We start from the raw sequence: 26,117 nt of genomic DNA on the forward strand, positions 1-26,117 counted from the left end.
AAAACATATAAATATAACATTTAACTACAACAAATGTTGTGAATTGTTGAGACTTTTATTTGTCAAGGATTCTTTTGTTTTATAGCAATCCAGATGTTACAAATGTGCCCAATTTACCTTATAAGTCACATGACTACGAACGAGTTTAGACGTGTCACGTGTTTATATACCTTCATCCTTACGTGTTAACATGCGGGTGTTTAGTAATAACACGCTTGTGTTGTATTTGATTGTCGTGGCACGCGCTAAGTGATGCGCTATTGTTGATGGAGAGCAGGTGCGCAAATGCGTTTGGCGAAAAAAACGCAAGTCGCCATTTAATTGGAGCAGATGGGAGGGAGCTCGGTGATGACGGGAGATAAAAATCAGGGCTGGTGTAACGCTCTCTCTCTCTTTCTCTCTCTCAATCACTCTCTCTCTCTCTCTCTCTTTCTTTCTCTCTCTCAATCACTCTCTCTCTCTCTCTCTCTCTGTCTCTCAATCACTCTCCCTCTCTCTCTCCCTCCCACACCCCCCCTCATCTCCACCCCTTCATGCCCCCCTTCATCCCCCCCTCTCAATCCCCCCCCCATCTCTATCTATCTCTCTCTCTCTCTCTCTCTCTCTCTCTCTCTCTCTCTCTCTCTCGCGTGCGCTCCCTATTTGCGGAGGATGCTGTTGCGGCTGCTTTTCTGACGGGACTCACACTACACACACTACAAACAAGCTGAACTCTCTCTCTCTTTCTCACACACACGCTGAGGACCGAGAAGAGAGGACTGCACACACACACACACACACACAGGCACGTACATACCTCTCAGGAGCTGCGCGCGCGATTGCAAACCGGTAAGCTTATAATGTATTATACGTTATTTCATCTCCCTGCTTTTTTTTTAATTATTATTATTTATATATTTATATCCTACTTTTTATTGATGGATGGAAGCTTAATATGTGATCATGTTTGTTTGGTTTAAATGCGTCATGCGGCCAAAATTCAGAACTTTGTGTTGTGCGCGTGCTCCTGTTGATTCCTCTCACCTGGGGGAATAAATAAATACCGACAGTGCGCGTGCAGTTGGCACCTTCAGTCAGCATCAGAATGAACTCGTGCATTGGGGATTTTGTGCGTTTTGCTTCTATAAAGCCTATAGATTTTTTTTGTTGCATGCTTGTAAAAGTTTGTGTTCCTTTTTTTTTTTTTTTTTGAGAAACTACATACGAATTATTTCCCTTATACAGACAGGATTGTTTAATTGTTCTCGCGTGCACTTGTTGCTTTAGGAGAGATTACACAAGTCGGTGTTACATAAAAATGACAGACGGATCGCTTGATTCAAATCAGAGCATTGCTTAATGATCATTCGAAGCAAAAAAATGCATAAAAAAAACAGTGAAAAAATAAATTTGGTGAGAACACCATGCTTCTAACATGCTCTGGTGTTAATGTGATTAATCACTGAGCAAACTGCCAGATTCACTAGGTTTATTCTTGGGAATTTTTGAGCCATCTGGGTGTTTTTGCTTTCTTTGTGCATCAGAGATGATTGTAATTTATAGACATTTCTCTTCGAGCTTATTCTACAGGTTAAATATGGAGCCTATAGAGTGAGTGAAAGCCTTGAGTGTGTGTTTGTAAGGTAGGTGATTTGTTGCATGTGTTGGACATGAGCAAAAACTGCCACAGCGTCTTCACTTATTGCTTTTGCAGATAAGCAGTGGGTCACGGTAGGGCTTTTGGATTTGGACAGGATTATTCTAGCTGTGTGTTAAGGCTCATAGACTGAGTGTGTTTTTAAAATGGATTTATTCGTTTATTTTAAACCTATAGTTGTACAATAATAGGTGTACGACCAGTAGGTCAAATCTTATGCACTTCTATATCATGCAAGAACGTTCATGCTTCTTAGAGATGCTACATTTGGTGTGCAGTAGTTTTCTTTGTACAATCCATAAAGTTCCCTTGTGTGTCCTTGTGTAAAGTGTTTCCACATCAGACATGCTGCTTTAAAAAATCGTAATAGATGTGAATGAAATTTTGTGTGTGTGTGTGCGCGTGCGTGTGTGGTGTTACTGCACAGAGCGACATCACCATGCAAGACACAGAGGTGAATGTGTGTGAGCTTCAGCCCAACATCATCTCCGTGCGCCTGTTCAAGCGCAGAGTGGGTGGTCTGGGGTTCCTGGTGAAGCAGCGTGTGTGCAAACCCCCCGTCATCATCTCGGATCTTATCCGTGGCGGAGAGGCAGAGGAGTGCGGCCTGGTCCAGGTGGGTGACATTGTACTCGCTGTCAACAACAAGCCGCTGGTGGACATGAGCTATGAGCGTGCACTGGAGACGCTTAAGAACGTCTCACCCGAGAGCCATGCCGTCCTCATCCTGCGTGGACCCGAGGGCTTCAGTACGCACCTGGAGACAACGCTGAGTGGAGATGGACGGCCACGAACGGTGCGCATCACCAAGCCTGTGTCAACCAGGGCATGTCAGCGCTGCACACCCAAGGAGCTGAGGGCCATCGAGAACCTGGCATCATCATCCTCCACCTCGTCCTCGTCCACCTCTTCGTCTACAGCACGTAAGGAGACCAAAAGTTTGATCCCCCTAAGCGGGCCGGATGGCTTGCTGAACGGTGTGGAGGAAAGCAACGAGTTGCTGAAGGAGATCGAGCCTGTGCTTAAGCTGATCAAGAACAACACCAAGAGGGAGGTGAATGGAGAGGGACAAAGGGGCGTGGAGAAGAGGGACGCTGAAGTACAGGTGGAAAGGTAAGAGGAGGCGAGATGTACAAATGATTAGAGAATTTTTGAGAGAGAGAGAGACTTGGAAACCTGTCAAATAGAGAATTTTTTTTTTTAACTTTAAAAATTCCCTCACAGAGGGAAAAACCCAAGTGTCTTAGGTAGAAACTTACTTGGAAATAAATATTCTTTAGAAATTATATTCATATTTCAGGAGCTAAAAAACATCCATCATCTGAGCTTCAGCCAATTCTACAGCTGACCAAAATCACACGAATTATTAAATATTAAGGATCGTAGATATTGTCTGAACATCAGCAAATTCTCTCTGTCCTGAAATACGCAGGGTTTATAAACAGGTTTAATTGGTAGTTTATTGGAATTCTGACCAGTCATTTCCTCTCTATTACATGATCATCTTATTAGTTTGGACCTGATCTGGATTAATCAGTTAGCCTAATAGTTGGGGCTGTTGATAGAAATCTGATTTACCTGCAGCTCTGTAGGCATCGTTTTTCCAGACCAGCTCGCTGCCGTCCCCAGGAGATGAGTCAGACACTTCCTGAAACTCGCTGCATGTTTCCAATGCAAAAACAGTGTTTCAGATAAGTGTGCTCGGAAAAAAAAAAGCTTACCAGTACGTTTTCTGACCGACTGCCAAATGTGTCAAAAGGCAAAACGAACCCAAAGTAATCCATGTTCTTCAGAAATGCAGCATGTTTTAATAAGCCTCCGACTGTAAGTGGACAATTATAGAAAGCAAACACACCAAATGATGGAACTGATCTAGATCGACGAGCTCTAATGTCTCTGAATCCAATCTCTTTAACAGTGTTTTTTTCCTCTTCTTTGAATTGATGAAAGACATAAAAGAGATCGCAGACATGTACAGTACACAATAAAATTCCCAGGATTTAATCAAGTCTTCTGCTACTGCGAACGGAAGCAAATTAAACTCTGCAGGAAAACTCTCCCATGCCGTAGGATCTCATTAAACACTTAGGGCTTCCTCCTGAGTGTTTGGAGGAAAGGGGGATGCTTGAAAATGATAGTGTTTCAAAAGCAAAAGTGACACCCAGCTAAACAATTTGTTTATTTGAATCTTTTGTGATAATAGCTCTTCGCTTAAGCCAGGAATGACGTCTTGTCTCACGTTTTCGCTAAGTAAAATTTACCGCACGCCACATCTGCATTAAAGGGTCCCATTTCGAGCGAGTGAGCTTCATTAACATTTCACACGGAGGCAGTTTTTCTCTGCACCTGAGATTACTGCTGTGAGTGAGACGCAGAATAAACTTTAGTGAACGTCGGTAGCTTCAGGGAGCCGCACACACGTGAACAAGAGGAGAGAGGACAGGAGAGAAAAGGGGACAAGATGGAAGACAATTAAAAAGAGATGGAGAGAACAGGGTGCTGGTGCGAGAGGGAGAGAGAGAAGAGAAGTAAGGAGGGGAGAGAGTGACAAGTAAAGGAAGCGACAAAGCGTGTAAGTGTGACAGACGGTTGGAGAGAGAAAGAGAGAGAGGGTTTGAAAGACAGACAGGTGGAAGAATAAAAGAGAAGGAGAGAGAGACATGTGGAGGAGAGACTGACAGTAAGAGGGTTTGAAAGAGAGATTGAGAGAATGGTGGAGGAGAGATACTGTATAAAGAGAGAAACCAAGAAGAGGCAGGAAGAAAAAAAAAAAGGAGCGACCTAGAGATAAAAATTAGTTGAGAGAATGAGAAATCGAGGTAGAGAAAGGGGAGAGGATAAGAGAGAGGTGGAGGAGAGATAGAAGGGAAGAGGATTTGGAAGAGAGTGATGGGCGGAGGGGGTAGAAAAAGAGATAAAAGGTGGACTGATAGAAAAAGAGTATGAGGTAGTGTGAGTGCATGGATGAGGCAGAGTGAAGTAGAGGGAATGAAAAGATGAGAGAAAGTAAGTGTGTGTGTGTGTGTGAGGAAAAAGATGGGTAGAGGGGGGTTAGAAAGAGTGATAAAGGGGAGAAAGAAAGAAAGTGTGAGAGGATGTGTGGGAGAAAGAACTAGAGGCAAATTAAAAATGAGAAAAAAAAGATGCGTGTGTGAGAGAGAGGGAGGAAAACGACAGATAGCTTTGTCTTTCGCAAGTTTTACTATCAGTCTGTTATTTTCAGAGATATGATCTCAACAGTGTGAAGGATTGTGAAGGAGCTGGGAATTCGGTGTTCGAGGTCAGAGGTCATTTTTTTCCATTTTTAATCATATCCACAGTCACGTTTGTCATCACAGATCTCCTCACTGGGCTCTACCAAACATCTCTGCCACAGCGCACACGTTTACTCACTCGTATCACATTCGTTCTGTGTGTGTCACTACTCTTCCCATCATGCAGTGTAACCCCGTAGAGGAAAGGGTGAAGAATTTAGAGCGCAAGTGTTTGTTTAGGAAAGTACTTTAAAAAAAAAAAAAGATCTTATTTACAATGTTTGAATGATTTAAAAACATAAATGCTGAATGATCGTTTAAGAAAAAAATGCATGTGCATTCTCTTTAATCATATACCACACCCCCTCACTGTGTTCCACCTCCTGTGCTGTGCCACGCCCACCGGCTATGCTCCTCCTCCCACATTGTGCCATGCCCACTAGCTATTCTTCTCCTCCTATATTGTGCCACACCCACTAGCTATGCTCCTCGTCCCACATTGTGCCACGCCCACTAGCTATGCTCCTGGTCCCATTTTGTGCCACGCCCACTAGCTATTCTTCTCCTCCTATATTGTGCCACACCCACTAGCTATGCTCCTCGTCCCACATTGTGCCACGCCCACTAGCTATGCTCCTCGTCCCACATTGTGCCACGCCCACTAGCTATGCTCCTCGTCCCACATTGTGCCACGCCCACTAGCTATGCTCCTCGTCCCACATTGTGCCACGCCCACTAGCTATGCTCCTCGTCCCACATTGTGCCACGCCCACTAGCTATGCTCCTGGTCCCACATTGTGCCACGCCCACTAGCTATTCTTCTCCTATGTTGTGCCACGCCCACTAGTTATGCTCCTTGTCCCATATTGTGCCACGCCCACTAGCTATTCTTCTCCTATGTTGTGCCACGCCCACTAGCTATGCTCCTCGTCCCACGTTGTGCCACGCCCACTAGCTATGCTCCTCGTCCCACATTGTGCCACGCCCACTAGCTATGCTCCTTGTCCCATATTGTGCCACGCCCACTAGCTATGCTCCTCGTACCATATTGTGCCACGCCCACTAGCTATGCTCCTCGTCCCATATTGTGCCATGCCCGCTAGCTATGCTCCTCGTCCCACATTGTGCCAAGCCCGCTAGCTATGCTCCTCCTCCCATATTGTGCCACGCCCACTAGCTATGCTCCTCGTCCCACATTGTGCCAAGCCCACTAGCTATGCTCCTCGTCCCATATTGTGCCACGCCCACGTTCTTTAGACTATAAACAGGTTTTTTAATATAAAATTGCTTTTTTAGTATTACATAAGAAGTAGCATTTCTTCACATTAAATATAAAACTGCTTTATATTCATTATGAGGGGTTCATCAGAAGCCTAACCAATTAAAACAGTTTTAGCTCAAAGAGAAGCATGAAATTTTAATTTATCTATAAGAATAAACCCTCTTTATACGACTTCTACTCTTTTTTTTTTATTTTTTTTTTATTCAGGCTTTCCTTATTCCTGTGTCATAGAGACCTTGTTCACTTAGATTAGAAATTAGATTAGATTCATTAGGAAAAAAGAAAAAATGCGATATTCTCCGGATGTGTGTATGTTTGTGTAGGTGTTTTTTTTTTCTTCCTCCTTCTCTTCCCGAAATATATAAGTACTAATGTGGAGTGTTTCCACTTTCAGAGACCTCGGCGTGGGAATTAACAGCAATGTCCAGCTGGCCTCTGATAATGACCGAGTGTTTGATGACCTCTGGAGGAAGGACAACATGCCAACGGTGCTCAATAACCCGTACTCTGAAAGTGATAAGGTAGAACACAGCAAGTCATTTACCACACGCTCACTGGTGTCATGATTTATGAGGCTTTTATTTTAGACTTTTTAAAGAGGTCTACTTTCAATAAAATAATAATAAATAAATAAATAAATTTTTAAGATGAACTGAATGGATAGCATACTAGGCATGTGGTTAAAATGATGCTCTTAATGTATCACTAATCACATTCAGTGAATTTGTTTGTATTCTAAATGCTGTACTTTTTATTCTCAATTCTGATTGGTCAAGAAAACGTTGATTTATTTTACGTAACGGCGCATCTGACATGAGTTCTGGTGACACGTTGGCCGATGGCGTGGCGTAGATTTAACAGACCCAAATGCAGGGATAAATACGAACCATGGTTGCACATTGTGAACAATGTCTAAGGAGTAATAGGAAACAGGTAAACTCATACAAGACATAATGCACCTGCTAGCGCCCCCTGTGCTCCGGTAGGACATAGTCTCAGTCTCTGACATCTGGCTTCAAGGCAAACCACACGTTTCAGTTTCTATAGTAACGACTAATTCACACGGCTTATAATTAAAGCATAATAATGTAAGTAATAATAATGGCATAGTGACATTTTCTGTTAGCAGAATCGTGTACCTCAGTATCGTGAGACGTTGCCTTTTTAACTTGAAGACGGAGAAAAAAAGGAAGGCTGAGAGATGGGGGGAAAAAAATTCTAGTCGTTATAACGTGTGATTAAAAACAAGATGCTCAACATGATGTGAATGAAAATGCATAAAAAGTATGCTGTGCAACTAAAAAAATAAATTATTGTGGCAAATTTATTATAAGTGGAATAAAACACTGAGACATACGGTCATGCTACAGTATTGCACCGGAAAATAATTAACATCATGGTGGCATTAACACGGCTGCTTGTCTCAACTGTTGATTATTTTCCTACAAAAGCATGACTAATTTATTCCTGTATTATTCTCTTGACTCAATGACACCCTCTTCACTATTCTTCAATATCTTTTACCTTACAGCAAATTCCTGTAACTTCTATACTCTAATCCCTTAGTGTTAATTATCTACCCTGCATGTAGTAACACGTGCTAAAATACCTACAGTGAGAGCGTCTGAAGATTGAATTGAGGAGAGATAAAACAGTTTTCTTAAGGTTTTATATTTTTTTAACTATACAAAAATCATCTCTACATCTTGCAGCACTTCTTTTGTTTTCTTCTGGAGTGGTGTTTGTCTGTGATTGAGCTGACGCTGAGGTGCGCGTTATTGATCATCTTTCCTCTCTTTGGCTGGCTTTAGTAGTAGGCTAAATTTGCAAGCTTGCTAACTAACTTCTCCTGTAGGTTTTGTTGTTGATTTTATTCGTTGTGTTTTTTTCATTGTGTCATTTCCTGACCCCAGTGTAGCCATTCTCTGTTTAAATAACGTGTATAAAAATAGAGTTAAGCAAAAACAGCTAACTACATTAACTTGTCCTGTGCGTTTTCTTGTTGATGTTGTTTTGGCTGTTTTATTTATTTATTTTACACTTGTAAGTGTCAACATTTCTAGAGAAACCTAACGGTTTCTGATGGAAGAAAAAAAAGTTAACAAAATGGCTACACTGAGGTAATTTTTACCTCAGGAAATATAAAGACACTTCATTAGCTGAGGTACGGAGCGTCTTTATGTTTCCTGAGGTAAAAAAAAAAATCACCTCAGTGTAGCCATTTTATTAGCTCATGTATTCCCATTATCGCATTTCTCCTGCATATTCACACAAACACAGACACACACATTTCCTAAGCAACTTTATATTTATGCTAGTTAGCTAACAGTACTTATTTTTTTTAATTGACTGACACTTTTTATTTACAGTACACTCATGCTATCCTGATATTGTGTCAAAGAAATATAGAATTCTAATTTTATGAAAAGCCCGTGAAGTTTTCTAGACTGAAAAGAAAATGGTGATACGTTTGTTCTGTTCTTGCTTTTTTTTTCTAATCGGTTTCAGTGTTTTCAGGACTGACTGGCTAAACACGAGTCTGATTTTACTCATTATAGTGCAGTGAAGTGTTTGTGTGTGGTTATTCGCCCCTGCGCACATCGTGTCTGTGTGTGGCCTCACTGAGGCATACAGACGGACGGGTGGAGGCAGAGGGCACAGTGTTCACCCTCCAGCCCAACACATGTCACCGGTGACGTGTTAGCTCGCTGAAAGCAACCGGATGAAGGGAACCGAGCCAAGAGAGTGATAAATGAATGAGTGCAGCTGTGTGGTCACATAGGGGTTGAGAGGGACCGAGTCATTCTGTCATTCGCTGGAGTAATTCACAGCTTCTGGGTGATTAACCCTGTTTGTTCTTTGACAACTGAGGAGTTTATGGGTCAGAGTTAGAACAGAGAAGGAAAGAAAGAAGAGAGTCACTTCTTCAACATGTTGCTTTTTTTTTAAGCTCATTAATATCCTTTAAATTTACAAAATGAATTGCTTTCTTGTTCGCTTTTGCTTAAATCAGCATAATGTTTTATTTTTTCAGCATATCATATTTTTTCAGCATTTTCCCATATGCACTTCATTATACAAATGATTAGCGGACACACTGAGAACAGAGAAATGTTAAGCTGTAGAATCTGCAGAGAACAGAAATGTATCTCTGAAACACAGTGTGTTGATCCTTTAGGTAGATGGGCTACTGTACAATAGCAGAAAACCACATCAGGCTTCGGTTTATTCGGTGACGAAAAGGAACCTGAAACTGGACAAATATTTGTACGGTGATGGATTTGGAAACTGTTTTGAAAGAAAAAAAAAAAGAACTGAATTCAAGAATTTCGAGCAATGTCTCCTCCTGCAGCTTCAAAAGCACTTTGCTTGCACAGATGAGGAAGGACTTTTGTTAGCAACCTCCTGTTTCTATAGAAACTACAGTACATTTGGCTCTACATTTATTATTCAGGAAGTTAATACAGTGTAATTATTACACTGGAGTTTGTTTATTTATTTGTTGTTGTTTTTTTTGTTTTTGTTTATACCACGACGGTGTTACGTGCTTGATTCTGATGGGTCAAGAGGTGTTAAATACTTTTCTTAATCTTAGATTTATAACTTACTTTTCGACGTCTGTGATTTACTGTCAGTATTATTATCAGAAAGATAATTAAACATAGAGGAAGGTAAGGAACGGGCTGCTATAACGCACGCTTGTTTTCCAGGATATAACCGCAAATGGATAAAAATAACATCTTCCTTTAATTAATAACAAATCTTCAAACTTTCATGGAACAAGAGAATGACCCCATCACAAAACATCTTTTTCTCTAACAGCACACCCTGTCACGTGTTGCAGATATTTAACACAAGATGCCATTAAAGCTCTGTTCTTATACATCGTACATCATGACAGGAGAAAAAGATCGAAGAAGGATGTACATGAAACGTTCAAAGAAAGAAGTATGAAAAACATAAATAAACGTCGTGTGACGGAGACGAGCTCGCATGTTGTCATGGCTGTCATATGGCTCTGAAATGCGTATCAAAAAGCTATTTGATGCTTGAGTTACTCAGAGTTGGGTCACGTCTGTTGTGAAGAGATCCGTACTGACACTCTGTTAAAGAAATCTCATGTTCAGTCAATTTGACCTTAAGTGCCCTAGACGTCTAAGACTGAGATGGTTATCTATACATTTCCTGTGACACGTCAGGACTTGCTGCTTTAAAAAAAAAAAAAAAAAAAAGATTTTTCTTTGTTTGTGTACAATGCAAGCTTTACTTTTCGATACCATTCTAACCGAAATCTATCATCGAGCGTTCTACTGTAGTTAAGCCACCTGTTGTGTGTCCTTAATATCCACATCGTTGATGGAGAACTGACTTATTAAACTGCAAACACAACTCGCTAAATGCTAATCAACATTGCTGACCAATGCATCTAATGGATTGCGTCAAACGTAGTTCGGATGTCTGTTAGTTTTAATCGGGCTGTGCGCAATAGCGGGGTATTTCTCATATTTCGAGCTAAAAGCAGGGTCCAGCATAATTTCACGACTAATAAGGAGCACTCGTGTAGCGGAAGTGGAACCGAGGAGCCTTGAAGCCTCTGATGCTCTGCGTGCTGAAAAATAATGACACTATTCCCAACATTACTGCGGTGACAGTAGTAATTTACTCGGCAACAGAACCCTAATAGAAAGACATGACGTCATGCATTTAAGAGCTCAAACTGGGTCTTTCTAAATGCATATCGCTTAGGTAAACATTTAAATAAAATCAGCACATACCCACCATAATTTGGATCAGTTCTCTCAATCTAAAAGGCGTGAAACTACATGTTCTGCTTCGTGCTCGACTTGCTTGGCTTTTCTATACTGTTAAATTTGCTGGCACTTCACAGCTACATCACTTCAGATGTTTCAGTTCAGTCATTTTATTTACTCGTGAATTCGCTTAATTACAGCCATCAAAAGTGGCTGTAAAAAAAAAAAAAAAGAAATAATGAATTAGCTTGTATACACCTGCATTTTGTTCAGTGATTTCAATTACAGAGAAGCTGAAAGTGATGCGATGTGGATAATAGTGTAGTTCCATCCCGAGCAAGGATTTGTAAACAATGCCTGGAATTTATTACATGATTATGTTCTTTCTACTTCAGTGTTGTTTTTGAAGCAAGAGAAGTGTTCATTTTACTAGGATTCAGGATGTCAGTTAATGCTGATCGTCATGGTTACGTCGATTCAGCACAGGATCATCAGCCGCTGCACATCACATGCTCATGACCCTCATAGCACGTGACCGTTTTGGGCCTGATTCACATTTACGTTAGTTAGTATTTAGTAGTGAATGAACATTCAAGCACAGGATTTGGATTATACTGAAAAACAAAATGCTACATTCATACATACAAATTTTCAAAATTTGTTTCTTCTTTTTCTTACCTGTATACTAAATTCTATTTCGTATACTAACTTTATTGCATTCAATTCTAATTTTTAAGTGTATATACAGTACTGTGCAAAAGTTTTAGGCAGGTGTGAAAAAATGCTGTAAACAAAGAATGCTTTCAAAAATGGAAGTGTTAAAGATTTATTTTCATAAATGAACAAAATGCAGCGAATGAACAAAAGAGAAATCTAAATCAAATCGATATTTGTTGTGATCACCCTTTGCCTTCAGAACAGCAGCGATTCTTCTAGGTACACTCGCACACGGTTTCTGAAGGAACTCGGCTGGTACAGTAGGTTGTTCCAAACATCTCGGAGAACTAACCACAGATCTTCTGTAGATGTCGGCTTTCTCACATCCTTCTGTCTCTTCATGTAATCCCAGACACACTGGATGATGTTGAGATCAGGGCTCTGTGGGGGTCGTGCCATCGCTTCATGCTGGTTTGAAGGCAAAAGGTAGTAACACCAAATATTGATTGGATTTAGATTCTTCTTTTGTTTGCTCACTTTGCACTTTGTAAATTGACAGAAATAAACACTCGTTATTTATATTTTTGAAAGCATTCTTTGTTTACAGCATTTTTTCACACCTGCCTAAAACTTTTGCACAGTAATGTAATTCTTATTCTTCACTTTATTTTTCGTTCTTTCTTATACGTTCTTTTTATTTATTTATTTATTTATTTATTTTTTTATGACCGCATATCACTACATGTCCTGCTGTCGCTACTAAAACTAGAATTCGATTTCCATTTGCGACTTTTAGACTACAGCGCGAACCAGAAAAAAATGAGTGCAGCCGTGATCATCTCCTCGTGTTTGGGTTCTCCAGTGTCCTCTCTCCTCTCTAAAAACATACTAGTAGGAGGACTGTTTTTAATATAAATTTCCGCTTTGATTTGATTATGTGAATGTGTGTTGACTGACATCCCATTCAGGTTGTATTCCATGCTTCACTTACTGTACATTGTTCCTGTGATACGCTCTGTATCCACTGCACCCACAAGCCCTCTGAAAGATCTTGGATTTCAGACTGATTTGACTTAATTTTATTTTAAGACTTGAAATATTTTTTTGTCATTTATTTCTGCTGCTGCCAGAATTTGAGGATGGAACCAAAAAAAAAAAAAAAACGCCATACAGGAGTGTAAGAGTGACAAAACCACAAGGTACGTCAGAAGTGTGTTGTGGAAGTTCTGAGAAAATAGCACACTGGTAGACATGAGCAAGAGTGAAAAGGTTCACAGTTTATTTGTACTGCTGCAAATCAGGAACCAGCACTCTCTAATACCCCTTTTCCACCAAAAAGAACCGGGTGCTGGTTCAGAGCTAGCGCTGGTGCTGGTTCAAAGTTGGTTCCACTGGCGAACCTTCTAAGAACCGGTTTGCCTTTCCACCGGCTAGAGAGCCGTCACAGAGCCGAGTCTGACGTCACTGTATACGTGTCACGTTACACAGCAACGTTAGCGCAGCAGCGGCAAACACAAACACATCAACAATGGCGGATGTTGCTTTACTGTTGATGCTCATGGCTTTGTGAACCTACATTAACATCCAAACGCGGCGAATCCGACATGTACGTGCAGCTCCATGTAATCTGTATAAACGGAGGTTGTTATCGAGAAAGTACATAATGTTATTTTATCATTAACACAGAAAAAAGTTAGCCTTAGCATGTAGCTAACTACTATCATGTGTGCTGATAATGTATCATATTGTGGTAAAGTAAGTGTATTAAACATTAGTATACTTAAGGTATATTATCAAATGCGCTAACAGTAGCCCCGCCCACAGCCCCTGACACAAGCGGTTCTTAAGTCTAGACCAGCAACGTTTTGGTGCTACTGTACTTAAGAACCACTTTTCCTGGTTCAGAGCCGGTGCTTTGGCTGTCGAAACAGAAAGAACTGGTTCTAAATTAGGCTCTGGCTCCGAACCACCACTCAAACTGCCTCGGTGGAAAAGGGGCATAAGAAACATTGAGTTTTTATAAACATGATTCAGACACAAAAACATTTTCGATCATTGACTACATTTCAACGCCTGATTATCTCCTGATCAGGAGAACCTTACCAAGGTCTGCCTAAGCTGCTTCTGAGCCTTGAATCTCAACATCTCATCTCCAGCTCATTCTGACCCTCTAATATTTAGCACAAACAATCTCTGGTCACAAACAAATTCTAGTAACATCCACAGAAGGTCAGCGCTTCCCAAACAAGTTCTCCTTGTAGAGTTTTTCATCACAAGTGAACAAACCGAGATGATGGGATCAGAAGGATTTGCTTTGTTTTGTGAAAAATCATCCTGCAGAAATTATGGAGTCCTTTTAAACCCCTCTGAGATGGAAAATAGAAACTGACCAGACCAAATAGAATGTTAGCTCTGATATGATTTCCTGGGAATGAATTATCATATGGAATGTTAATGTTGTTGCTTATGGAACAAACTATCGTGACAAACTATTATGCAACACTTTCCAAATTTAGACGGAATTCTTTATCGCACTTTGATTTGAATGCTGTACAAAAACTCTTAAAGGAGCCGTTTGTTTTTAGAGCTCTCTGCTACCAAAAGACTTAACAATAGAAAAAAAACAGACATTTATTTTTTTCCTTAATTACATCCAGTCTTTGATTAAAAGTGCATTTGCTGTGTAGCTGCATATATTCGCACTGGGAGCCAATCTAATTCTTGAGCTAGAAAAAAAAACGTGTAAGAAACTAAAGCGAAGAAATTGGCATGACAATTTTCATGGAAAAAAAAAGAGTCAAGATTTCTGACTCACTCAACAACTTTGTGATGAACTGGAACACAGACTGAACCCCAGACCTCTTTACATGGCATCAGTGTCTGATCTCACTGATGCTCTTGTAGCTGAATGAACACAAATTCCCACAGCAACACAATCTCCAACAATCTAGTGACATAGACGACCAACTGCGAATTAATGCTCACGGTTTCTGAATATGATGTTCATCTAGCACAATATGTTGACTATATATTATATATATTTTTACTTCATAGCCATTAAGCTGTCAAATCTAATTTTGCTTTTGATCTCTAAAAACTTTCACATTACACACAAACATGATGGGGTTCGGGGGCACGGTGGCTTAGTGGTTAGCACGTTTGCCTCACACCTCCAGGGTTGGGGGTTCGATTCCCACCTCCGCCTTGTGTGTGTGGAGTTTGCATGTTCTCCCCGTGCCTCGGGGGTTTCCTCCGGGTACTCCGGTTTCCTCCCCCGGTCCAAAGACATGCATGGTAGGTTGATTGGCATCTCTGGAAAATTGTCCGTAGTGTGTGATTGCGTGAGTGAATGAGAGTGTGTGTGTGTCCTGCGATGGGTTGGCACTCCGTCCAGGGTGTATCCTGCCTTGATGCCCGATGACGCCTGAGATAGGCACAGGCTCCCCGTGACCCGAGGTAGTTCGGATAAGCGGTAGAAAATGAATGAATGAATGAATGATGGGGTTCGATAAAACCCACTGTTTTATATTTATAGGGTGAGAAATTTAAAAGAAAAAACAACGACATCTATCACACAGCGAGATAGAATCAAAAGCCAAACTGCTGAATATTTTACTAATAGTTTTAACAGTCAGCAAAATATTTCTTTATATATAATATTTCTATTTAGACTGGCAGATAATTGCAATAATTGAACGTTCCCCCGTTATAGCCACTTATTCTAACATTTTAAATTATAGTACTTGTGTAAATTGGTACGTCTGTCACAGAATATGGACAAAGTTTGAAAAATCCCACTTTTTTTTTTTTTTTTTTTTTTTTTTTTTTTGACCGTTCAATAAAAACAAGCTTTTACTGTTTCTTTTTGTTCCTGCCGCATAAGGAAAAGCGTATGATCGCTTTAGGATGTAATCACAGCCTCATATTGTTCTCTAACTCTAAAGTATCTGGTCTATTCTGAGAGAAGTGATACATGCCAATGAGCGTTGATTGAAATGTTCATTCACGTCCATAGAAAATGAGACCATTTCACACTTCCCTGAGGTGCCCGTGTACAGAACAACTGCTACGATCTGAAACGCGAGAGACGTGTAAGTGCAATTAGATCGATTTCCTTTTTCCTGCAAAAGTCGAGCACTTCAGAGCTACTGACCCAGAAACAAGTCGCACTCGCAGCTTTTGAGTGTCATATCGGCATTCCTTTATAAAAGCCAAATCACAAGGCTACTTAATTGTCTCGAGTTCTTTCACAGTTATGACAGGATACAGAATACGGACTCGATTCTAGGATTACAATTGAGACGTGTAAGAATTGATTTTGTTTTGCTCAGTGCATGAGTAGAAAATATGGAGAATCTGAAGTTAGGCTTGAACTTGCGTAGGAGTTCAGTTCATGGGTTTATTAAAGAATGTCTTGTGAAATAGGAGAGCATTGTGATCACTCTTGTAGCCTGAAGTCAAAATTGTCTTTTTTATAATATGAAACAATGAAATAAAATGCTTTTTTTTTTAATCTTTAACATTAGACATCTTTATTAGGGTGGATTAGTGGTTAGCATGGTTAGCATCTCACACCTCCAATGTTGGGAGTTTGAATCTTGCCTCCACCACAGAGTTCCTCCTGCTCTTCAGTGCTTTTCTTCAGGTACTCTGGTCTCCTTCCCCAGTCTAAAGACAACCGTTGTAGGTTGATTAGCATTCTTAAATTGTCCATGATCTGAAACCGTATGTCCAGGGTGTCCGCTGCCTTGTGTCGTGAGTCCCCTAGGGTTCAGGTTACTGTTTTTTTTTTTTTTTTTTTTGTGTTATAATTTCTTCTGCTTTGCTTTACTCACACTTTTGTTTCTCTCATGTTAATTCTTAACGATTTATACGTCTATTTACATCTATAGGAAGTGTACAGTATGAGCTGTTCCTCATTTCCAGTTAGTATAATACAGTAACTCTCTTTTGGCCTTATTTCGTTTGTCCTTTCTCAGACACTATGCCAAGGCAGCACGTCTCCCACTAAGACCCCACAAAATGGGAGTCCAACAAAATGCCCCAGGTTCATGAAGATAAAGAATTGGGAGAGCGGGGTTTTGTACAGCGACACACTCCATCACAGCTGCAGCAAGGTAGGACTGAAGCACAACACGCTCCAGATCATATAGTACACAGCTATAGAAGGGAATTTTTACAATCACACTTACCAGTGTTACACAGATGAGGATGGGTTACATTTAGAGACTTTTCCTCATATCGTCTTGGGAATTAACATAATGTTTGTGCTTTAAACCTCTTACGTGAAGAAAGGTTTGTTTGAATAAAAGCATCAGAACGCATCTTACAGCCCATTTACCTAAAACAGTGTGAAGGTTTCCCCGTTTGGTCCAAAATACCATCTATTTTAATTAGGATAGTGGTTCCCAAACTGGGGTACGTGACAGAGGGGGTACGCGAACAAAATGCTGAAGTGTACTGTTAATGTAATTATACCGCACCTAATATTCAAGCAGACATGCGTTTCTCAGACTAAATATAAAGACGTGTCCCCTCTAGTGTACTCACAGCAAAGTAGCCAGTTAGTGCCATAAAAGGTCAAATTCATGACATCCAATCAAATTACCCCATCTGCGGTAAACAAAATTCCGTGTCCACTCGAGCGTCATGCGTACTGTAAGTGCACGTCTTTACGTATCGCGTGTAATTCACACACAGTTTCACGTCGCATCGCTGATATGACAGAAGACGTTTTAAAACAACTATTGCTTCGCATAAAATCCAGCGATTTCTGCGCGTTAGAAATCGACGAATCGACTGATGTAGCTGGTTTGGATCAGCTGCAGGATTATGTCAGGTATATTTATGATGGTATTTTCCAGAGACGGACAATGCAAACAACTGGATTCGACCATCTATTCTCTGCCACCCCACAGAACACCTGACCATTTCTGAGCAAGAGCGTCCCATTGAAATCTCTACGAGTGGCGCTTTGAAAATTGAGTTTTTGAAATCACTACCAGATTTCTGGATAGCTTTGCATGCAGATTATCTTGCCTTAGCAGATTGCACTTTGAAAACATTACTGCCCTTCTCGACAACATACCTGTACGAAAGTGGGTTTTCAGCGCTTACCAGCATAAAGACTCTGCATAGACAATGATTTATGACTAAAACTGTCTCCGATACAACCAAACATCCCAGAGTTATGCAAGTCATTTCAAGCACATCCATCTCATTATACGGTGAGTCATTTAAAAAAAAAATCATAAAAATATATAGGGGGGGGGGGTACGCAGAATGATGTTAAATCCCTGGGGGGGTACGGCTCTGTAAAAAGTTTGGGAACCACTGAATTAGGACAATATAAATCAAACAACACGTAAGAAGGATTAGCCATACTGCTTGTTAACTAGCTTTCTCTCGACTATCCTCAAAAGTTCAAATTTAGATTTGGTTCTTTGTGAAGACTTAAGTGAGTGGAGAAATAAGCACGAGGACCCTCACAAACATCTTCATGTCCCTCAGTTTCCTCTAACCAAGTGGGGTTCTACACTCTTTCATGAGTGATTGGTGTTGCATGCTAATCACCGTTAATTACAGATCATATGATTTATAATATATCACACAGGATTTTTTTTGGGTTGCTTTGCAGAAAGAGACAGCTGCATGGCTGAATTCATGATGCCTCAGGGCTAGCGGATGTGCAGAGGCAAATGAAAGTCTTTGTTTTATTTTTAACATGCTGACGCTAAAATTCATCCATCCATCCATCCGTAATCCTGACTAGAAACTGAGGCAAAATGGCCAAACAGTTCCACTTTTGGTTTAAGCTTGACCTTGGTAATTTGTTCTCATTCTTCTTGCTCTGGGGTGAAATCTTGTCCAAGCTCTCAGATGGCACGAAGGGTCAGTGGGCTGAGGCGCTCTATGCTTCACCAGTCCTGAGTGGGAGGTTCAGGCTGCTGCACCTGTTTTAGCAGCAGAAGCCAATGCTGGACTGTCATTTAAATTTCTGCTTGGCCTCAACCACAATGACCGCATTGCCGGCTACCCAAAGTGACCGTGTGCTTCAACTCTAATCTTATTACATTGACCATACGAGCTCAGGGCAAGGACCAAGCTGGCTTTTTGCTCTATCCGTTTTTTCTCCTTTCCTCTGATGTTTCTAATATTATGTCTAAAGTCTGGGTGTATGGCACAGTTAAATGACCTCATCTTTAGGTTTAACAAACTGGAAGCCAATTCCAATAAAGACCAGTAGAGCCAATGGGTTTCTTTTGAAGAGCCGTATGACCCGACCACCAGCCCAATACTCTCTAACAAACCTATTATACAAACTCTCTTCCAATAGTATAATGTCTTACATTATTCTACTCTTTAAAAATAACCTATTGTTACCATGGCTTAGTGGTTAGCGCGTTCGCCTCACAACTAAATGGTTGGGGGTTCGATTCCCGCCTCCACCTTGTGTGTGTGGAGTTTGCATGTTCTCCCCGTGCCTCGGGGGTTTCCTCCGGGTACTCCGGTTTCCTCCCCCGGTCCAAAGACATGCATGGTAGGTTGATTGGCACCTCTGGTAAATTGTCCGTAGTGTGTGATTGTGTGAGTGAATGAGAGTGTGTGTGTGTGTGCCCAGCCATGGGTTGGCACTCCGTCCTGGGTGTATCCTGCCTTGATGCCCGATGATGCCTGAGATAGGCACAGGCTCCCCGTGACCCGAGGTAGTTCGGATAAGCGGTAGAAGATGAGTGAGTATTGTTACCATATACAGTTTGTCCCTTTTCAGTCAATACTAAATCTTCTCCTTAAATTCTTCTTAATTTTCAGTGATCAGATGACCAGGTCCGTCTGATTGTATAGTGTGAGAATATTTGTTTTGATTCATTACTCTAACCCTTAAAGGTTTCATCTAGAACCCTTCAAAACAATTTTTTTCTTTCAGTCGAGGTTCAAAGTTAGAGCCCTTGACAAAGAACGTTAAGTTTGTGGACAGTTTGTGATAATATTCTCAACTTGATATCCATTGATTAGGGACCCAATTTACCAAAGACCTCTTGGATTGTTTGCCATGTCAAAAAAAGTATTCCTCTGGGGTTTTTGACTATTGATACTTAAGGCTTTTAAACCTCCTATGGAAAGTTTGCACGAAACAGTATCAGGCAGGCAAGTCTTTTGTTGTACATTTTATGTGTTTCCCTGCATGAGTACTGTGGATAACAATCGTAAATCGTTATTTTTTTTAGCTAGTTTATTAATTAGCTAGTTGATTAATCACTTGAATCAACACAGGTTATGTCAAAACCCTTTCAGGAGAGGTTTTAAGTTTAACACTTTAAGAATTCCTCTACAAGGTCAAACTGAACAACACATGTTTGGCAGTAGATTTAATCATTTGTAACCTATGCAAAGATAAAGTTGTATTTTGTTTACGTTTGCTCTTGTGGATCACACTTAGTCACTTTTGAGACAGGGTCCAGAGCAATTGAGGTTTAAGGACTTTGAGCAAAGGCAAGAGCAAAATGATAGGATGGAAGATGTAACCCATCTTCCTTGTCAATCACAATGGCATTAGCCAATAGTCAGGGTCTGCAAGCTTGGGGAGGGTGGATTATGATATTACCTCAGAGTATGACTAGCTTTACATGTCTTCAGCATATCGTCGCTGTCGGGCGGAAACCTCGTATGTCCAAATTTGGTCAATTTCATATTTTTTCACATATCGATGCTATTGGTCAGTCCCCACGTGGGTCTGTTATTTTTACAAGTTATTAAACAATCTAAAGTCTTGAAAATAGCTTGAGTGCAAATCTCATAACTCCATTGGACACTTCAACTGTCCACCTCTTCCTCACTCCGCGGGAGAGCTTTGCGGTATATTTCTCCTCAAGAAGAGTCGCAACGAATCAACACATCTTCTGAGGTAAATGTCTTCAAAACACTGGGCTCAAAGAAGAAAAAATCTTGACCCCCGCTAGTTCTGGTGCTCGTCTGAGGACAGGAATTTAGCGCAAGACAATCCACTGCAGGCGGACTAAACCCTGTGCACTGCAGATAAGGTACGGCGTTTTTTTCATTTCCTGAAAAATAACAGTTTTTGGAGAGGATTCCGCCAGACAGTGACGATATGTTAGTCTTCACCTTCCTTACTTGGTACCTCCCAAACAATATGGGAGAGTTGCCTGATGGGTGGCGCCAAAGCGAGGAGGAAATGGTGGAAGAACGCACAGCCTTCTTATTAGTAGCCCAAAGTCTTAACCATCAATCCACCACCTTGTCCAAGTCACTGATAAAGGTGAATGTCAAAATCTGTGTGAACTTACCAGACAGTTTTTTAATTACAGGTGCCCATTTGCAACGAACAAGTGTGTACAGGCTCAGTGATGACGCCAAGCATGAGAAGTAAACCAGACGAAGTTCGGACCAAAAACGAGCTGCTACCACTGGCTACAGACTTCATCAACCAGTACTACACGTCAATAAAAAGGTAGCTCATGCATCATGTAATATATTCACATAAAAAGCAACGGGAGGTGGGGAGGTGAGGTTTTGTATTTTTGCTAATCCTTTATTCACGGGTGGCTTGCAGGTGTGGATCCAAAGCACATGAGGACAGATTGGAGGAGGTGAAGAAGGAGATCGAAACTTCTGGAACATACCAGTTGAAAGACACAGAGCTAATCTACGGTGCCAAGCATGCTTGGAGGAATGCCGCTCGCTGCGTAGGGAGGATCCAATGGTCCAAACTACAGGTAGAAACCTTCAGCTCTAGTTTCATTCAAATTCCATTTTATTTCCTTCGGTAAGAGACATCTGTATGCACAAAAACAAACCCAGAATTACAGCAATTACATGATGATTATGATGATAATAAGGGAGTTGTTTTTGACTAGGTGTTCGATGCTCGAGACTGCACAACAGCACACGGAATGTTTAATTACATCTGCAATCACATCAAATATGCCACTAACAAAGGCAACCTCAGGTAAGTGGTGGAAATACTTTTTTGGCAGAGGGCTTGGGTGGTATGGGGGGTTGGATGTTGCGGAATACTGAGTACCACAACCATTATTACTCATGTTATTGTAATATCAATTACTCATTTTTTTTTTTTCCGCCCCCACTTCTTCTCTAGCTCGGTATTCAACCCCTACCCTCCATAATCCTCTTCATCTGTATACTTTTCCCAGCTTTGCTTATCTATCTCTTTTCATCACCTTTCTCAAGAGCTCCTTGTGGGCGGCACCTGCCTCTGTAGAGCCAAATTCGATCTCTGCCTGACTACAAAGCTAATCATACATGACACCTATTCTGTGTTCAGCTTAATTAGTGTCACATTATGCATTGATCAGAGGCTGGAAGAGAGGAGCAGTCAGAGAGTGAAGGGGGTGGTTGAAGCAAGACTGAGAGATGGAGCTGCAAAGGGAGAACCCTTTTATCCACTTTCTTTCAGAAAAGTGTCATTTTCCTGATCTTCAGTGAAAAACACAATCCAGTGTTCCCTCATGACGTCATCTGCCAGTGCAGACCTTCGGTGGTCCACCACCTGCTGTTCTGCTTATGCTTTTATTGCATGTGTGTGAGGCTTTTTTTTAAACAGTATTACCCAGATTTATCCATACTGTAGCTCTTTCTGTGACATTCATATGCCTTTGCTGCGTAATAAGAAATGTCAAGTAAGGTAAGAAAAAAAACCAGACTGGGTTTATTTTTGGACTCGCATGCGTCTCTCGATATGCGGTACACGGCTCCAATCACGTTTTCGGCCTCTGTCAGAAAATGTCCTTACATAAGGGTTTCCTCCAGGGTCTTCTGAGCACTGTGCATGAGATGAGATCCTAAATAGTACACCAGTCCATCTTGGGCCGTAATGAACACACTTCAGCCTTGGGATAATTTTGTAAAAGTGTAGCATGTTTTTGGAAGATTTGGGAGAGGGTTTGAAGAGGAACATAAGGAGAACCGGCAATTAAACCGGTGACGCAGAAGCTGTTCGGTGGCTTGGCATTAAAAAATTTAAGCATGTTTTTGTATTGTACAGCTCTTCATGTGGGAAAGCTGCAGTCTTCTGTGACGGGCTGCCTTACTGTCGTAGTGAGTGTAGTCATAAGTTCTATCAAGAGTATCTCTGGTGAACTTTATCTATGGTGATCAGGGAGAGAATTTTCATTAGTGCATTGTTCTTATTTAATAGAATGGCTTTTTTTTTTTTTTTTTTAAATTGAAAAAGTTAAAACTCGATAGGTGCCATCTATCTGTCAGAGGCATCCTTGTGTTAACATCATCTTCAGATCTCCAATCTTATCTGCAGGTCAGCCATCACCATTTTCCCGCCGAGGACAGACGGGAAACATGATTTCCGGGTGTGGAATAGCCAACTGATACGCTACGCTGGCTACAAGCAGCCCGATGGCTCAGTTCTGGGAGATCCTGCTTCCCTGGAGCTCACTGAGGTGAGACTTTAAATCACCACATTCTGGAGACAAAATTATAATGGCTTTCCCTCCTGGGTATACTGAGAGAGCAAGGAGGCTGTCTGTGATATAGTATCTACTTTATAACAATGAAAAATACAAGTACTGTGGAATGGAAAATGATTAAATGCTATAACTCATTTGTCAGAAGAGGCAGCATGTGGCCTCAAGCCTCCTGCTGTGGGTCTGATTATTTGGTGCGTCATTTTTGATAATTATGGTGGGAAGAACTTGTGGCTTTTCAAAAAAAAAAAAACTCTGGTTATTTATGGAAAGTACTGAAATATACACTAAATATCTGTTCAAGGCTCTGCTGGAAATTTATGAAGTCAGTTTTTGGAGCCGTCATAGATCGATTAATGTCTCTTTGGTTCTGCGTCTTTTAACAGCTTCTAAAATCCCAGTTTTTCCTAATGTGTTCGTGTCTTTTCTTGCTATCGTGTAGATCTGTATACAGCAAGGATGGAAAGCACCCAAAGGCCGGTTCGATGTCTTGCCCCTTTTGCTTCAAGCAAACGGCAACGATCCGGAACTGTTTGAGATCCCGGACGATCTCGTGCTGGAAGTCAACATCACACACCCGAAGTAAGTTATCATAAAATAGGACCGGGCCTCGGTTAACAGTCGTGAAATATTAATGTCGAATTCCTGGACACAAAAAGTTCAAACTCATCATATATAATTCTAACATATTCTATCTCACTTAAGCCTGTACCCAAATGATGAAACTGTGAATGTAGTGCTGTGAATCCGAGAGGCTGGCAGAGTATTAGCATCACGGGAGTCATGCTGAGAACAAGTGGCCTGCATGCGTAAGTCAGGGACGCAGGCCAAGGCAACATAAAACTGGCCCTTCCCCCAGATTCAAGATCAGAACCGGTGCCAGTTTGTCAGCCTCCATGGGCACTGATCATGCCTCAGACAAGCTGAGAGAAGCACAACCTGTGCTTCTTATGTACATTCATTTTGAAACACTACCCTGTTAATGCTATTGTTGTTTAATCAACACAAATGGAGTAATGATGGATTAACAAGCTTGCAGTTATCGAGCCAATTATGCTTTTCTTCCACGTTGTATGTTGTAAGCTTAAAAAATGAAATCCTTCCTCTTAATTGAAATGTGTAAATCCTTGATGTTTCTATTCATTTCCTTGATATAAAACAGACATCCTGAGTATGTCAGGTTAGCACTCGTATAACACAGTACAGGTGAACACAATAGGGCAAAAAAAATCAATGCCAGTACAAGGGCTGAGACAGGATTAACAAAAAACACAACACACACACGATTACAGGGAGTTGATCGCCATGGTAACTGGCAAGATAAGTCACATCTCTTAGGTTGGTAAACGTGTATAAATATAAAGGTGTGCAAAAATATAAAGCCAAGGTGTGCAGTTGTGGCTGGTGTACTGTAGGTCTGGACTAACTTGTGCTGTGTAGCTAAACATTGTAAGGAAAAAGTAGAATTAAGAATTGAATTAGTTAAAGAATACACAGAATCCTGCATTCACTCTCTATATATGCGATTTAAAGGTGCCCTTTCACACAAAACCATTTTTACTTGTATTTTTTTATATGTGTTAGGTCCATATGTGTTTGTGTTTTGTCGTGAGTGTGAAAACGAACTGTTACCTCCCCGGTCAGTTCTAGCCACTTAAAAGAAATAAGGGGAGAAATCAGGTCAGTTAGAAACGCTGGTCACTCTGACGTCAGAGTGACTGAGCTCATTACTATTCATGAGCTCTCCCACTTGAGACCGCGCCCCCAGAATTCGTGTAGCTCAGTGAGTTTCCTATACAGCAAGGATGGCTGAACGTCAACGGGCTCGTGAAGAAGCCGATCTGCCGCAATTCAAGGTGATTGTAAACAGATTTCCTCTAGCCTAGGCTACTTATTGCGCCGGGTGAATGAATAGTCATGCTGTCATATCCTAGCGGTTTGCCAATCGGAGCCAAGCAGCATAGCTCATTTGACTATTCATGAGAACTGGCGCAAATCGAGCTGAGTCTTCCTGCAGGCTTTCTATACCACACTAGAATGGCTTGAAACAAGGTAACTAAGGCATTATTTCCACACAAAAAAATGTTAGAGTCCATGGTAAACTTCAGACATTACCACAAAAGTAATGAAATACGTGTAGCAGGGCATCTTTAAAAGGAAACCTTCACCTTCTGTCCAACTTGAGGGCTAGATCAGAGATGTCTAGACACAAGAATACTGCAGGATTATCGACCGGTGACGTGCTATTGTCACTTTCACTGCGTTCATTTGTCGCATACGGGAATCTTTTTTCTTCTCTTGAATAACAGAATCAATACTACTTCAGGAACCCATTAACCTTTTTTAAAACCTATGAACTTTTTCGACTTTTGGAATATTTCCATCAGAGGAACCAGGGCTGATTTCGGCTCCTGGCTTAGTTTTAGGAACCGTATAAGCTCTTTCTCCAGAGAAGGTAATAATGAATCTGCAGACTAGGGACTAGTAGATCTGAACAAAGTGTGGACATGCTGTACTGTAAGTGTTGGCAGGACACAAAGTGCGTGTGATTGGTGTGATATTTACTACAGGTTGTCTAGGACTCATAGTCAGGGGTGAAAATGTATAATAAGACTTCACCATGAACAATGACACAACAGAGGATAAAGAGAAAAATGAACAAAGGAATGACACACAACAGGTGAATATACTCAGGCAACAAACCTGAGGCAGAGACCGTACCAGAACAAAAAGGATGTGATGTCATGGTGTTTGTTTCCATGGGAACTGAGATGTAAATGCAGAAACTAAGTCTGGTAGAGGTCATGAGAAGATCGGTCAGATCTTGCGTACGAACATGAAACATTCAAGAACATCAGTCTTGGGTTTTTTTTTTGCCACTTGTTGGAGTGTTCCATCACAGAGATGTTTCTTCTGTTATTTTATGCAGTGGTCAGGACACCTAATCAAAATGTTTCTGATCCTCTGCAGAAACTTGCCATTTCTGCCTACAGAGCATATTAATCCAGATCAGGAAATCTCATCTTTTGACATCTTTAAATAGCGAGGAAACAAATCGGAACCAGGTGTAACAGAAGA

General features: G+C 41.0%; 1 protein-coding gene across 1 annotated transcript in view; it reads left to right on the top strand.

Moving 5' to 3' along the window:
• Window positions 1–654: 654 nt before the first annotated feature.
• nos1 (nitric oxide synthase 1 (neuronal)) overlaps window positions 655–26,117 on the top strand; it is a 62,203-nt gene continuing 36,740 nt past the window's right edge. Inside the window, exons 1-9 of the mRNA XM_060883833.1 lie at window positions 655–828; window positions 2,064–2,749; window positions 6,567–6,693; window positions 16,560–16,697; window positions 20,907–21,049; window positions 21,152–21,314; window positions 21,456–21,547; window positions 22,874–23,015; window positions 23,482–23,621. Coding sequence (XP_060739816.1) covers window positions 2,076–2,749; window positions 6,567–6,693; window positions 16,560–16,697; window positions 20,907–21,049; window positions 21,152–21,314; window positions 21,456–21,547; window positions 22,874–23,015; window positions 23,482–23,621 — 1,619 coding nt within the window. The 5' untranslated portion in view covers window positions 655–828; window positions 2,064–2,075. The remainder of the gene's footprint in view (window positions 829–2,063; window positions 2,750–6,566; window positions 6,694–16,559; window positions 16,698–20,906; window positions 21,050–21,151; window positions 21,315–21,455; window positions 21,548–22,873; window positions 23,016–23,481; window positions 23,622–26,117) is intronic.

Source organism: Tachysurus vachellii, chromosome 12 (assembly GCF_030014155.1).
Source record: "Tachysurus vachellii isolate PV-2020 chromosome 12, HZAU_Pvac_v1, whole genome shotgun sequence".
In the NCBI taxonomy this organism is placed as follows: Eukaryota; Metazoa; Chordata; class Actinopteri; order Siluriformes; family Bagridae; genus Tachysurus; species Tachysurus vachellii.